A 13129-nucleotide genomic window follows, 5' to 3' on the forward strand; every position below is an offset into this window, starting at 1 on the left:
GAGTGCACTCAGAAGGCACAGTAATGCGAAGGGGGTCCCCGTGAAGAAGTATGCGCTATCTCCAGCTGGTAGATAAGCCCTTTTTGTTCTCATCTATCATCTAGCAGCTGGACAGATGATTCACTATGAGCTTTTGCGGGATGATGAGACCGACACTATTAGATTCCCATGTCAACCTTTATGGCAGAAAAGCTTTAAATTTAGTCATTTAGCAGACGCTTTGATCCAAAGCGACTTACAAAGAGTTTTATACGTGAGGAACTCAGTAAATCACGTAGGAGAAGAGTACGCAATTCATTTTTCATCACAACTGTAATCATGTAATGATTGGGATTACAAAGGAATAAAGTACTAGAATTGTTTTAAGGAGGAGTAAGGATACAGTATTTTAGAAATAAAGCTACGTTCACCATACTAATACTCAGGCCTGGCCCATCCAACAAGCAAAACAGGTGATTGCCCGGGGCAACAAAATAATGCGGGGCCCCAAAATAAAAAATATTTTACTAATACACCAACCGCGCAAGACGCATTCAGGCGGAAATAAGTGCTTCATGCAAAGAGACCTTATTGATTGAAATAGGAAATGTGGTAAAATTCTATAGAATGTATTATAGTAAGTTTAAATTCCTTGTCTTCACTTATCTGTTTAAGTATTTGTACATACAACTGTTACACTATTACTGCTATGTTTAACTCTTTCACCGCCATTGACGTGTTATCTCGTCATTTAAAAAAAAAAAGTTCCACGCCAAAGACGAGTTATTATGGCAATCAGTGTTTGTACTGTTTTACAGCAGGTGGCGCTATTACACACCTTTGGGAAAAAGTACAGAATCCCAAACCTAGAACGTATATGTTTTAGCGGTTTTTAATGATTGTTCTGAGTGTAATCTGGGGGGAATCTTTGACAAAAAAATGTTAATTCTCTCAGCTGTTTAATCAAAGTGATGCATTTTTGAAGAAACCTACCCACATCTACGGAGTGATAAAAAACGAACACATGAAGATAGAAGAATACGGTTTCTTTTGTTTAAAAGCTGAGACTCTGTTCTTTCATTTGACATATTGTTTGTCCATATATTCTTTACAGAAAATTTACTGTAAGCCATTAAAGTGGGATGAAAATATTAAAAAACGCTGGCGTAGGCTGGCAACTTTTTAAAAAAAATGGCTGGCGAGGAATGAGTTAATAAGTTGCACTTAATAAACACCTCTACACGTAAATATATAAATTGTCCTTTTTTTTTCACTTGACAAAATGCAGTGCTATGACAATTTTTAAACCAGTGGGGCCCATTTTCATGATTTTACCTAGGGCCCCACAACCCGGCCCAGTATAAGTTATACTCAGCAAATCGTTGCTATTTCTGTAGTATGTAGCACATATACTGTGCAAAGTATGTGAAATTGTTTGCACAGCATGCCTGACTAAAAGCGATGTACGACTCATATTCGGAAGATGCACAGTGTGTTAGCTGGGTTTAGGGTGCATGCTGAACCCTAGTGGCACGAACAAGCAAAATGGTCTTATCACAGATGTCCGTCACCCATGATAAATTTACACTGCAAGTGCCAGTCCCTTATGAAAATGAATCATAGTTTATGTGTAGTACACATACGTACGTAGTATGATTTCTGTATTAAAACTTTGGTCATAAATGGTTACTGCACGTTTCTTATGATACAGCCACGGTTAATGGTTAAAGGGTTGACAGAAAAGAAAAACAAGGAGACTCTAGTAGGTATTTATACAAATCTTTTTACATCAATCACCTGCCACATCTAAATACTGACTTTGAATACAAGGTGCACAACTGACATGACACAAAGCATCACATCACAACTGCAGCTATGCGTTGTTATAATTAGCTCACATCAGCTTTATGACATTGATGGGTTATCTTTATGTACATAAAGCAGACATTTGACATCAGATGCTTTAGTCATTGCTTAGTTACATGACACAGACAAACCGGAAATCAAACGCTCCTTGAATGCATACCAAACAATTGTCTCTTTAATTTGTATCGCGATCTATATACAGCGTGTTTACAACCAAGCCACGTTTAAAAGTGTGTGCATCACTGCATCAAATATCAAAATATTAAAGCGAGTGACGTCTCTAGGTAAATTATTTACTCAGAAGCAACTGCACCTTTCTTTTATATTGACTTTTAAGCAGCTGACGTCAGTGTGTAAAGTCAGGTCACTTCACTTCAGCAGTAGTTTTGTGCAGGTGTTTGTAATGTAAATACAGCGTCATTATAACAGTACAAACTTCATATATTTGCGAATGTACCTATTTCTCAAACTATAACAACTAAAGATGCATCAGTACTTACCACTAATTTGCTGCATTTCCCCGCCCTCTAAGTATTTTCTCCATTTCGTTCAATGTAAGATAAACCTCAACAAGCACCAAACGAGAGACGCGACGCAAGTGAACGCGACGCTCAATGGATAGAACCTTGACGTCGCACACGTTTGACCAATCACAGACTTCGTCCTTACGAGTTTATCGTTAAGTCTTTCGAGATTGTGTTTATTTAGTCAAATTTTATGTTTTTAATTTAAGGAATTGTAAAAAAAAAGATTGTGGAAGGCCACTATCACACAGATAACACCATAATGTCCACCACAACCGAATTTTGTGCAATTATGTAAAAAGTGTGATATATTTATTTATTAGAGTAATGATGCACAAAATGCTAGACTGTCATTTTTATCCCGCAAAAGTGTAATTTTCACCCTAAAACAAAACAATATGAACACTAGCTCAATTTATTTACCATTGTGCCTATTACTGGTCATGTGGTCGTTTGCTCTTAGATGTTAAGGAAGCATGTAACAAAGTAAGCAAGACAAAAAAGGTAATGCACACAAACAAAGTATATCTTGAACTATTAAAGATATTTGTTAAAGCACTACATGAATTATTATGCCTTTCAGAAACTGTAAAACCTGTTAAAGAAGAATTTAACAGGAGGCAGGGGAATTTTATGACTGATAAGGATGTACATCTTCAAGGTCAGGATGATGCTCATCAACACAAGTTGCTGTTATCTGGGATGTCATATGAGGAAATATTTCAGTGACACGTGGAATTACAGTCTTGCACCTGTGGCTGCACATGTAAGAGCAAGACTAGACATGTTAAATCTGACGGAGAGGATGCTTGCTGTAAGAGATCAACGGGAGGAGAACATATTATTTGACATCAACATCAAATATAATGCCATAAAACTAAAAACAAAATTCTTCCATTATTTACTCATGTCATTCCAAACATGTATGGCTTTCTTCTGCAGAGCACAAATGAAGATATTCTGAAGAATGTTGGTAACCAAATAACATTTATTATAAATACAAAGCCGAAAATTTATGAACACAAAGCCACAGAGTGTGTTTTGTGTTCCACAGAAAAAAAGTCATAAACAGGTTTCGAACAACATGAGGGTTAAAAAATGTTCATATAACACATATTTTTTTAGGGGGTGGGGTATTTTATTTTTATTTAACTAGACTTGCATACTGTGCAATAACCTGTTTCTTTGTATTGGTGTTTTGTGTTTGTGAAAATGTCTGCAAAAACAGCCTCTGAGCAAAACTTGAAAAATGGGCATGGCGCCTCCTAGTGATCGATCAATGTAAGTGACTTCATCCAAACTATTTAAGGCCATCCGGTGTTATATGGTGTATATTGGACATCACACCATTACTTTTTCTTCACCTAGAATATTAAAAAGTAAAATGGTTGTATAAAACTACAATAAATGCGTCGCTTGTTAACAATGTACTTTTTTGCAAAATGAACTAATTTAATTCCAGCTTTGCTTACAATACATTCCAAATGGACAGACGTTTTAAGAGAACATGGTTACTTTTTAACAAAGACTTTCCTTTAACACCCAACAAAATTTCTGAGCTGCTGTAGGGCTGCATGCATAACGGTGTGTGTTTTACAATCCATTATTCCAGGAATCCATTTCCTCTGTCAGGCAGGAGGGTCCGGTTCGGTAACCTCTGCAGTGCAGCTCTGGCTGTTCGTGGACGTGTGGGGGTAAGTTGAACCGATGAGTTAGAACGTATGATTGGTTTATGCCAGTTGTCTAGTTGTTGTTGAATCCCAGTAGATTCTGACCTATACAACATAAAAAATATTCATTAGGGGACAGTGTAGTCAGAAATGCGATTTCCCATTCCAAATCTGTTTATGACTCTTACTCTTATGTAGAGCACAAAAGAAGATATTTTGAGAAATGGTTGTGTGTTTATACAATGAAAGTCAATTGGGTCCAATGTTGTTTGGTTACAAACATCCTTCAAAATATCTTCTTTTGTCTTCAGCAGAAGAAAGAAAGTCCTAAAGGCTCTGTATGACATGAGTTTCCATTTTTGGTGAACTACCCCTTTAAATGTAGAAATAAAAACATACCATTGTGCTCGTAGAGGTGAGACCCCAAGACTAGTGGATGGTCTACATGTTTTTTTAAGAGCTTGAGGCGACAATGCTTTCGCAGTGGTACTCTGAGGATCCAAGGATGAGTTTGTTTTAAAGGTTTCGAGATTTGACATCAGGTTGTCCTCTGGTGGCCTCGAAATGCGGACTTCACCATTATGAGGTTTGAGTCTCCTGGCGCGACTCGTTGTTGTCCTCCGGCCAGCATGGGGAGCCACTGCGTCCAGTGGGGGTGAAGGGGACATGAAGTCTGATGATGAGAGTCTGAATGCCTCCTGAGATTCTGTGCCGTGTTGAAACGCATCTGAACAGAGAAAGATGAATTACATACAAAGGGTCGCTTCACATGCATTGTTGTATAAGAGAAAGATCACCTGGTGAAAGATCACCTGGTGAGAGAGAAGGAACAGATGTTGTATTCCTGCAGACAGTCCTTTCATCCTCTTCATTCCTAGTGATGTCATCACTCATAAAACTATGACTGTGACCGCCTTCATCATCTTCATATCCATCATCACAGTGCAGGATTTTCATAACCTGGGACTGCCGGTCCTTCTCGATAAATGAAAGACGTCTGTCGGGGGTCAAAAGACAAACAGTTTACAAGTAGTACGCAAATGACTAACAGAAAGTGTGCGAGTGGTTTGATAATGGATCAATACTTGTTATGTTCGATCCTCCAGCTTCTGAGCTCTGCATAAACATCAGTGCGGTCCTGACTGCTTGGCTGTTCATTGTCATACGAGTGTTCAGGAATGTAACTACTGAGCCGCGTGCTGGGTCGGGTTTGAGAATGAGAGTTTTGAACCTGGACATGCGGAAGATAAGAAACTTAAAAACATGACATCTTTTACTTTGTTATTTTTCCTATTATGGTAGTCAATTGGGTCCAAGAACTGTTTGGTTACAAGAATTCTTCCAAATATCTTTCTCTGTGTTCGATCAAACAAAGAAATGTATACCGATTTTGAATAACCAGAGAGAGTTATCCATGACAGCATTTTCATTTTTGGGTGAACTGTCCCTATAATCTTCCTTTTGTGTTAATTAGTTTAGTAGATCAAGCTAGCATTCCATTTTGGGACGAATTATTCCTTTAAATTTATGGAATTCATATCTTTAAATAATATCATCTATTGGTGTTGAGGATTGGATCTGTAATTTTAAGCTGACCGTCTTTTTCTGTCTCCTTGCACGCGCAGCCTGTAGTGGATTTCCGCAGAGAACACTGCCAAAACCTTCGAAAAGATTTCACATGTTAGAAACATGTCACATATATCACAAACTCTTTAGCTATGTATTATTTTTCAAGGACAGCTCACAAACTAAAACATTGCAGTAGCACCCCCTACTGTACTCATTTTTTAAATTCCCACCTCATTCCCTCTAAAACCATCAGGGCTTTAGTTTCGGCAGATACTGTGTGTTTAGCTTCTTCATCTTCTACTCAAAACCCCTCACAGTACAAAGAGAAAAAACACAACTTCCTGCTACAAAATCCCATTTCACATGACGCCGCCAGATTGGGAAGGGCAAGTGATGTTCATTATGTCAATCAAATCTACATGGATTACAAAAATGCTCTGTCTCCATTGCTTTTCAAGCATTGAAGCAGCAACTTAAAAGTTATTGTGCTCCCCCAAAAAAATCGTCACGTGATCTTAACATTGCAGCCACCTCAAAGGTGGCGTGTGACTGTGTTGATGCCATGTAACTGGACGAAATTTCACAAATTTCGTTTCAAAATAATTAGGCAATTAATGAGATATCGGCTTTAAATTATTTTTGCGAATAATTTGTCTTGTGAACCTTCAGATTTGACATGCTCATGCATTTCACAACACTGAATCTCAATATTAAAGGGTTCATATGGTGCGACTACGTGTTTTTTTTGTGTCTTTGGTCTGTTATAAGTTGGCAATTCATGTATTAGACACAAAAAATTGCAAAAATTTTAGTTGCGGAAAACAATATGCATTCTATGTAAAGGTGAATGCTAACCCAGACCTGCCTGAAACGCCTTTTGTAACCACACCCCCACAAATCTTCGTCAGTGGTTTGACTTGACTAAAACCGCCCAAATGTATACGTAAGTAAGGTGGCCGTACCGGTCTGCACAATTGCTTTGGAACTTGATGTTTCCAATATGGTAAGAGGCGTTAAATTTCTGTCACACGCTTGCAGTATTCAACCAATCACTACGAACTGGTTAACTGGCCAATCATAGCACACCTTGCTTTTCAGAGCGATGAGCTTTGTAAAAAATCTGCGCGTTTCAAAGTGGCGGAACAAGAGGAGATACAAACATGCACGGTGTGTAGAAAATACAGTTTTTTTTACCTTAAATCATGTATACACGTTGCATTACATCTAAAACAAACGATAATATTAGTTTTAGCCATGTCATATGACCCCTTTAATATTCCCTTTCATTCAGTAAAATATGTCCAACCAATAACACCCAATAACTGCTTAAAATAAACACCAGGTACAATTTCCGACATTTCTCTCACCATTTGTTAGCTTGCTGATCTCATGCTCCAGGGTGGCTAGATCGGAGTTATCCAACCCCGGTCTTGACCCGGCGCTAGAAGTGAGAGGTCTGGCACTGCCTGGACGGCTAGAGAGACTGCTGGAGGACATTCTTGGGCTAAGGTCCTGGGCAGAACCAGGTCTGACACCACAAACACCGACAGGCCGCTCCTCTGATGGCAACAACATCCAGATCATGTTCATACAGATTAATACACTGCTGTTCAGTCATTAAGATTTAGATTACCGGTACATCAAAAAATTCTGTAAACAAAAATGACAGCATGTAGGTCACACGATAACTTCAGAACGATTGCAATCATCATGATGAATAAAAATGGATAACTACAGTATCTCCAGCTGTTATAGATATTCTTGTTTGGATCACAAAGGTCAAGCCTGGTGTTCACCTGTATCTGTGTTTTCCAGTCTGTCATTGTTGGAACTGTCTTTGATTGATTCTTTGAGAAGTGTCCAGTCTGTTGGTGTGCTTCTACAGCATTCAGGTTTGTCCTCCTCGACTGGAACGTCATCGAGAAATCGCAGCTGTGGAATCAGTTTGTATACTGCAGACCTGTAGCTATAGTCTGCCTGAGTATGTCCACATCCCAACTATAAAGATACAGAGGAACGGATGGGATCACTTTTGGTTGGAATCACATTTTTTGTACCTGATGCAACTTCCATTCAGTCCATTCAGGTTTGTGTTGTTAAAATGTGAAGCTGCTCACAAGAAACATCATCCTTGATGAAGACGCTAATATAGTTAGTGCTATACTAGCTATCTTCATAGTTCTCATTCTTGGTGTGAACACAGCCAATATTTACTTTTTTTATTTTTACCATTTTACCATTTTATTCTACAGGTTACATCTTTATTGGTCAGTTGTTACTGTGAAAGTACCAAGACCTGATTTTCACTGTATTGAGGTACAGGAAGTGAGTCGGAGACAGAAGGAAAGCAAATGAGGTTGTCCATAGTTTCCCACTTCATGCATATTCAAAGTAGTTTGTTTACCCGCTGCAGGCTTGCCCCAGTTTTGTAATTCCTAGTGCTGCCCGAAAACTATCAGAGGGAGAAGAAATGCAATTTGATTAAAATGAAGCACCGTTCTCAACCCTTGTGTTATCTGCATGAGGATGCTGTGTGTTTTTAATAGCAGAGCCGATACATGTTAACATGTCGGCTCACACATACTATTCGATCCCTTTTTTTAGCTCTTCATTGGTACAGAAAAACAGGTCTTGCATTTATTTCCACAGAAAGTGAATAAAACTGTGTATCTGTGACAATATTGTTGTAGTAAGTCATTAACGTAACATAACATCATTAACGTAACGTCATTAAAGTAACGTGACATCGTTAACATAATGTGATGTTATTAACATAACATGACATCATTAACGTAATGTAATTTATGTAACATGTTATCATTAACGTAATGTGATGTCATTAACGTAACGTGCCGATATTAACGTAATGTGAAGTCATTTACATAGCATCATTAACGTAACCCAACGTCATCAACATAACGTCAAAATTGACATTTTTGGGGGACAAAATGTAAAATTTTGGGAACCATACCTTTACCGTAAATACATTTGGTTCCATTGCAAAAGGCACAATAATCAAAATGCGGTAATACGCTGCTCTAGCGTACATTCATTGATTTTATCTATAGTCCATTTTGGGTCTCTAATATCATACATATTAATGTGTAATTTATGTAATGGATGGGGCAGGACGGCTTTGGATCAAGCAGTCATCAAATACAGTAAGTAATTGCAATTTGATGGCATATGGAGTTGTCATTATCTGCCAGGACCATTAGTCTGGTCTGCAGAGAGTGAATTCAGCTCAGAACTCTCAACCACAGGGTGAAACTCATCCTTATTGAGCAGAAATAAATCATTTCTCTTGCCCATAACCTGCTGTTTGCTTTCCACAAATCAATATGATACAATCATTCGGAAACAATTAGTGGTAGGAAACTTTGTTGCAATGTCACAGCTGAAAAACAACAAATTTGGATTTATTGCCAGCAAATTGATTTTTTTTTATATTTTGATATCTTCAATTGTTCACCATGTGGAACCATTAGTTTGATTACTTAGAAAAGCATTTGTTTATGTCTTTCATCTCTACATTACCTCTACAGCTCCTGGACCGGGGCAGGAACATACAGGGTTTCCTTCCAGCGAAAGTGTTCTAAGCTTTTCGCAAAAGCCCAAATGCCACACTTGAAACAGATCGCTGACATTATTTCCCTCCAAGTCCAGCAGCTCAAGATGTTCCAGGATATTGAGTTGGATCAGTTCTGATACGTTGTTGTATGCTAAATAAAGTTCCTGTGTAAAACACAGTTTATTAATAATAATAAAGCTAAATATGCATTTAATAGATGCTACAGTTTCATCCATGTAATTCAATTCAGATTTATTTACATAGATCTATTTTTAGTGTTGCATTGTTTCAAAGCAGCTTTACACGCAGAAATCAGGGAACTAAAATACATACAGGTGTATACTGTATAATGTCTATAATGTGCATATTATGTATATAGCATATAGAAAAACATATCGAATAAATATATATTTACATAGAATATAGAAAACAAATGTATAGAGGAAAAACATAAAACATACACATGTAGAATATGTATATACTCTACATGTTAAAATCTATAGAATATATATGTGTTCTACATACATTAATATAATTGAATCTTAAATGAATAGTTCTGCCATGAAACTCTAGATGGCGTACTCTTGAAGTCTAAACCTATCCGAAATAATAGGCTGACCACTACACGTTGAAGTGCTTGGTATCAGCAGCCAATGTTCGTGCTGCTCTACTTTTAAATCTTAGCTAGTGATTGTAGCAGCAGTGCAGCACGTTTCAGAACCCCCCTCCTTCCCCAGCTCCACTGGTATAGATCTGCTACAAGGACCACGTCAGCTGGGGTTTATTCATATGTTATGTGCAGCAACAGCTGTTGTGTATATATTGCCAGTAGCAAGTCTCCTTATTAGCTCAGCCGCAGCAGCAGCGCAGCAGATCTATTCCACCAAGACCAAATACAATCATATGTCATGCACACTCCCATGCTAAACACTCCGAGATTTGTCATCACAGAACTTTTTTTATACCTTCAAGGAAGAAAGACAGGGGATTCCTTCCAAGTCGGTAAGACCGCAGCGAGGCAACCATAAGACCTGCAGGTGGGAAAGGCTGGTTCCGAGGTCCCTGAGGAAATAATAAGAACAATAAGTGATCATTCCCCACCCCTCCTAGCATTCCCTGATTCATTTTCCCTATCCGTGCTCTGGATCCTGATACTTTCTCCAGCCTCTCATCATCCCAAAGCAGGAAATGTTTTCACATCTTACAAGTCCCTTGCGGGCCTAGAGCTCACAGAGTAACCTTGTTCGTCTCCTCCCTTTTGAGACGTGCAGAGGAATTTTAAGACATCTGTATTAATTATGCCGGGAATCCAACATGTGTAGTCAATCTTTTTTCAGAAATATGTTTATTATGGTGCTTTTGTTTATTCTTCAAAATACATTTGTCAAAGCATAGTCTTGTGTGTTCGATGAAAGGAAAGCGAGTTTTGAAACAGAAATGAAATGTCCTTCCATAAGTATCCTTATATATAAGAAAGACATCTTACCGTACAGATAAGATCAAACTGTTGCTCATTTTCAGTTCTTTAAGCTTCGGCAGGTGTACACCTGTGAGGTAAAACAAATACACAATAAAATACAGGATATGATCCTATAAGATGTCACAGATGGTGATGTCTTTATTCTCAGCGGTGTCCAATTGTCCACATAATCGCTTGAAATCACTTTTCTGCGTCTTAGCATACATGAGTCACCAATGATGATGTGGTTTGGCTGAGTTTCAATGCCTATTATGCAATCTTGGCTCTCCTGTGTCACAGGACAACAGGTGCAATAAATGTGATCAGAGGGGGCAGGAAGCGCTTTCAAATTAAGACAAATATAAAAGGGGTAAAAACTTGGACTTGAAGTAATTAAACTAAAAATGAACATTTATTCATCATTTACCCTCCTGTTATTTAAACGTGTATGACCTTCTTTCTTCTGCAGAACACAAAAGAAGATTTTAAAGAACATTTGTAGCCAAACTACACTGGATCCCATTGACTTTCCTTGTCTGATCACATTTCTCAAAATATCTTCTTCTACATGACATTATGGGGAATAAATGATGAGAGAATATTTTATTTTGGGTGAATCATCACTTTAGGGACTTTAGGGAACATAATTTTATCGTCTGTTGGTGTGGACGCTAATTTACTTATCATTCTAGTTATTGTTTTTGGTGTAAATGGGTTTTTACTGTAGGCAAGAATGAATGCATAATGTTGTCATGGCAACAATATAGTTTTACAATATAATATAACTTTACACAGATAAAGTTGGTAAGAGTTTTTCATACTACGATCAAAGTAAAACATATGTTGTGACTATAAACATATCTTATAATACTAAATTATATTATAAGTAATAATACTTGTGTAACACATAATTTCCATTGCAAGTCTAATGTTTACCTTGATGCAATGCTCTTACCACTGAATTTGAAAGAAAGTTAACTGACATTTCTGGGACATCATTGATAAAGAAAAAAGAAAATAGTCAAAAGTGCCCCAGAACCATTTGCTTTCCTAAATTCTTCAAAATATCTTAATTATAATAAAACAATACAATAAATTTGTCTACTATGGTAGTCAATGATGTCACAGAAATGTCAGTTGCTAACATACTCCCAAATATCTTTCCTTGTGTTAACTGTTCAATGAAATTTATACAGATTTGGAACAACTTGAGGGTGAGTAAATGAAGACGGAATTTTCATTGTTGGGTTGAGTATCACTTTAAAACATGTTTTAATAAAAAGAGTAAAAAGCATTATACACAATTTTACCGATGTCATTCAGACTGTTTTGTCGGGCGTCAACACACATCTCCAGTGAGGTCACTTCCTCTAGGTTGTCTGATCCTGACAGAATTTTCTGAAAAAAAATAGGATATCTGCTTGTTCTTTTCATCTGAAATGGCTTAATTTGAACATTTACAACACAAACTCAATGGAAGCTTTCGATGTTTAATCTCAACTCTGGGATCCTACCAACTTTGCTGATGTTATGTGGTCAGAGTCCTCAGGTTCAACAGGAGTGGGGTTTATCACAACAGATCCTTTAAATTCAGTCACAATAGAGCGAGCTGTGCCTCGCCTTTTCTTAATGGAGGTTTCACTCATAATGTGTCACTTTTATTATGTCTGAAAGAAACATCGTGCCATGATTCACATCATTGTCCACAACAGCCTTGAAGAAGCAGATTCATATACATGTTAACGCAATTATGGGTAAAATGTCAAACTACAAATTCGCACTGTATCCTACGACAATTATTCAAATCAGATATAAAACATCTTACCCTTGATCACCTAAGACAACCTTTTTGTATGTGAGCATGTCTTTTCTGACAAAATACACCGCAGTTGAAGTTTGCATAGCAACGGCACGCTTAGTTCCTGGATACGGAGAAAGCAAACGTGTCTTATGGGAGTTGTAGTCCACCATCATATGGACATAAACTCCGTTAAAAATGTAAAACAGTCACACAATCCCATTTATGTATCGTATGTGATTGTTTAACTGTAAACAAACAAAAAAAAGTTTTAATATAAAAGCTCTATGCTTAAATGCTATAAAGGCACGATTATTATTGCAGTTTCATTAAAAGGCCTATTCATGTTTCTATTTTGAAAAGAAACCGTCAATTGAAATATTAACTCTGTTTTGAAAGGAACACGTATGCGATTAAATGAGCCCAAATGACAAGTGTCCTACTATGGCAAAGGTTTACCCTCATGAACACTACCTACGTAATGTGACGCACCCCCAGGACGTTCTCCCTGTTGTCTTCGTCAAAGGCTGAAAGGAAAGGGGGCGCTGCTCTACTAGCTTATAAACAAACCATTTACATTAATGGACCACTTTATATACATTAAATAAATAAAGTGATTGGAGTCTACAAGAGAGAAAGCGCGATACGTACTTAATATTTACGAGATGAACCTATACCGTAGTAGAGTTTGTA

General features: G+C 37.5%; 2 protein-coding genes across 5 annotated transcripts in view; both read right to left on the bottom strand.

Annotated features, from left to right (window-relative positions):
• The window catches only part of rassf7a (Ras association domain family member 7a), a 35025-nt gene extending 32595 nt beyond the window's left edge, over nucleotides 1-2430 (bottom strand). Inside the window, exon 1 of one of the 2 annotated variants that reach the window (XM_056740652.1) lies at nucleotides 2346-2430. The gene's annotated coding sequence lies outside the window, so the exon portion shown is untranslated. The remainder of the gene's footprint in view (nucleotides 1-2345) is intronic. The other variant, XM_056740653.1, reaches the window with a different exon arrangement.
• Nucleotides 2431-3240: 810 nt separating this feature from the next.
• On the bottom strand, nucleotides 3241-12763 carry lrrc56 (leucine rich repeat containing 56). 3 transcript variants are annotated; one of them, XM_056740219.1, is made up of 14 exons: nucleotides 12464-12763; nucleotides 12153-12305; nucleotides 11949-12036; nucleotides 10666-10726; nucleotides 10145-10241; nucleotides 9146-9343; nucleotides 8013-8060; nucleotides 7405-7606; nucleotides 6976-7167; nucleotides 5636-5700; nucleotides 5125-5270; nucleotides 4837-5036; nucleotides 4439-4766; nucleotides 3241-4144 (listed from the first exon to the last, which is right to left on the bottom strand). In XM_056740219.1, the coding sequence occupies exons 2-14, from the start codon at nucleotides 12282-12284 to the stop codon at nucleotides 3973-3975; spliced, it is 1929 nt and encodes a 642-aa protein (XP_056596197.1). In that variant the 5' UTR covers nucleotides 12285-12305; nucleotides 12464-12763; the 3' UTR covers nucleotides 3241-3972. The 3 variants fall into 3 exon arrangements, with proteins under 3 accessions (XP_056596197.1, XP_056596198.1, XP_056596199.1); XM_056740220.1 differs by having other exon boundaries at nucleotides 4852-5036; nucleotides 12464-12761; XM_056740221.1 differs by lacking the exon at nucleotides 8013-8060 and having other exon boundaries at nucleotides 12464-12761.
• Nucleotides 12764-13129: the final 366 nt, after the last annotated feature.

Source organism: Triplophysa dalaica, chromosome 24 (assembly GCF_015846415.1).
Source record: "Triplophysa dalaica isolate WHDGS20190420 chromosome 24, ASM1584641v1, whole genome shotgun sequence".
NCBI classification, from domain to species: domain Eukaryota; kingdom Metazoa; phylum Chordata; class Actinopteri; order Cypriniformes; family Nemacheilidae; genus Triplophysa; species Triplophysa dalaica.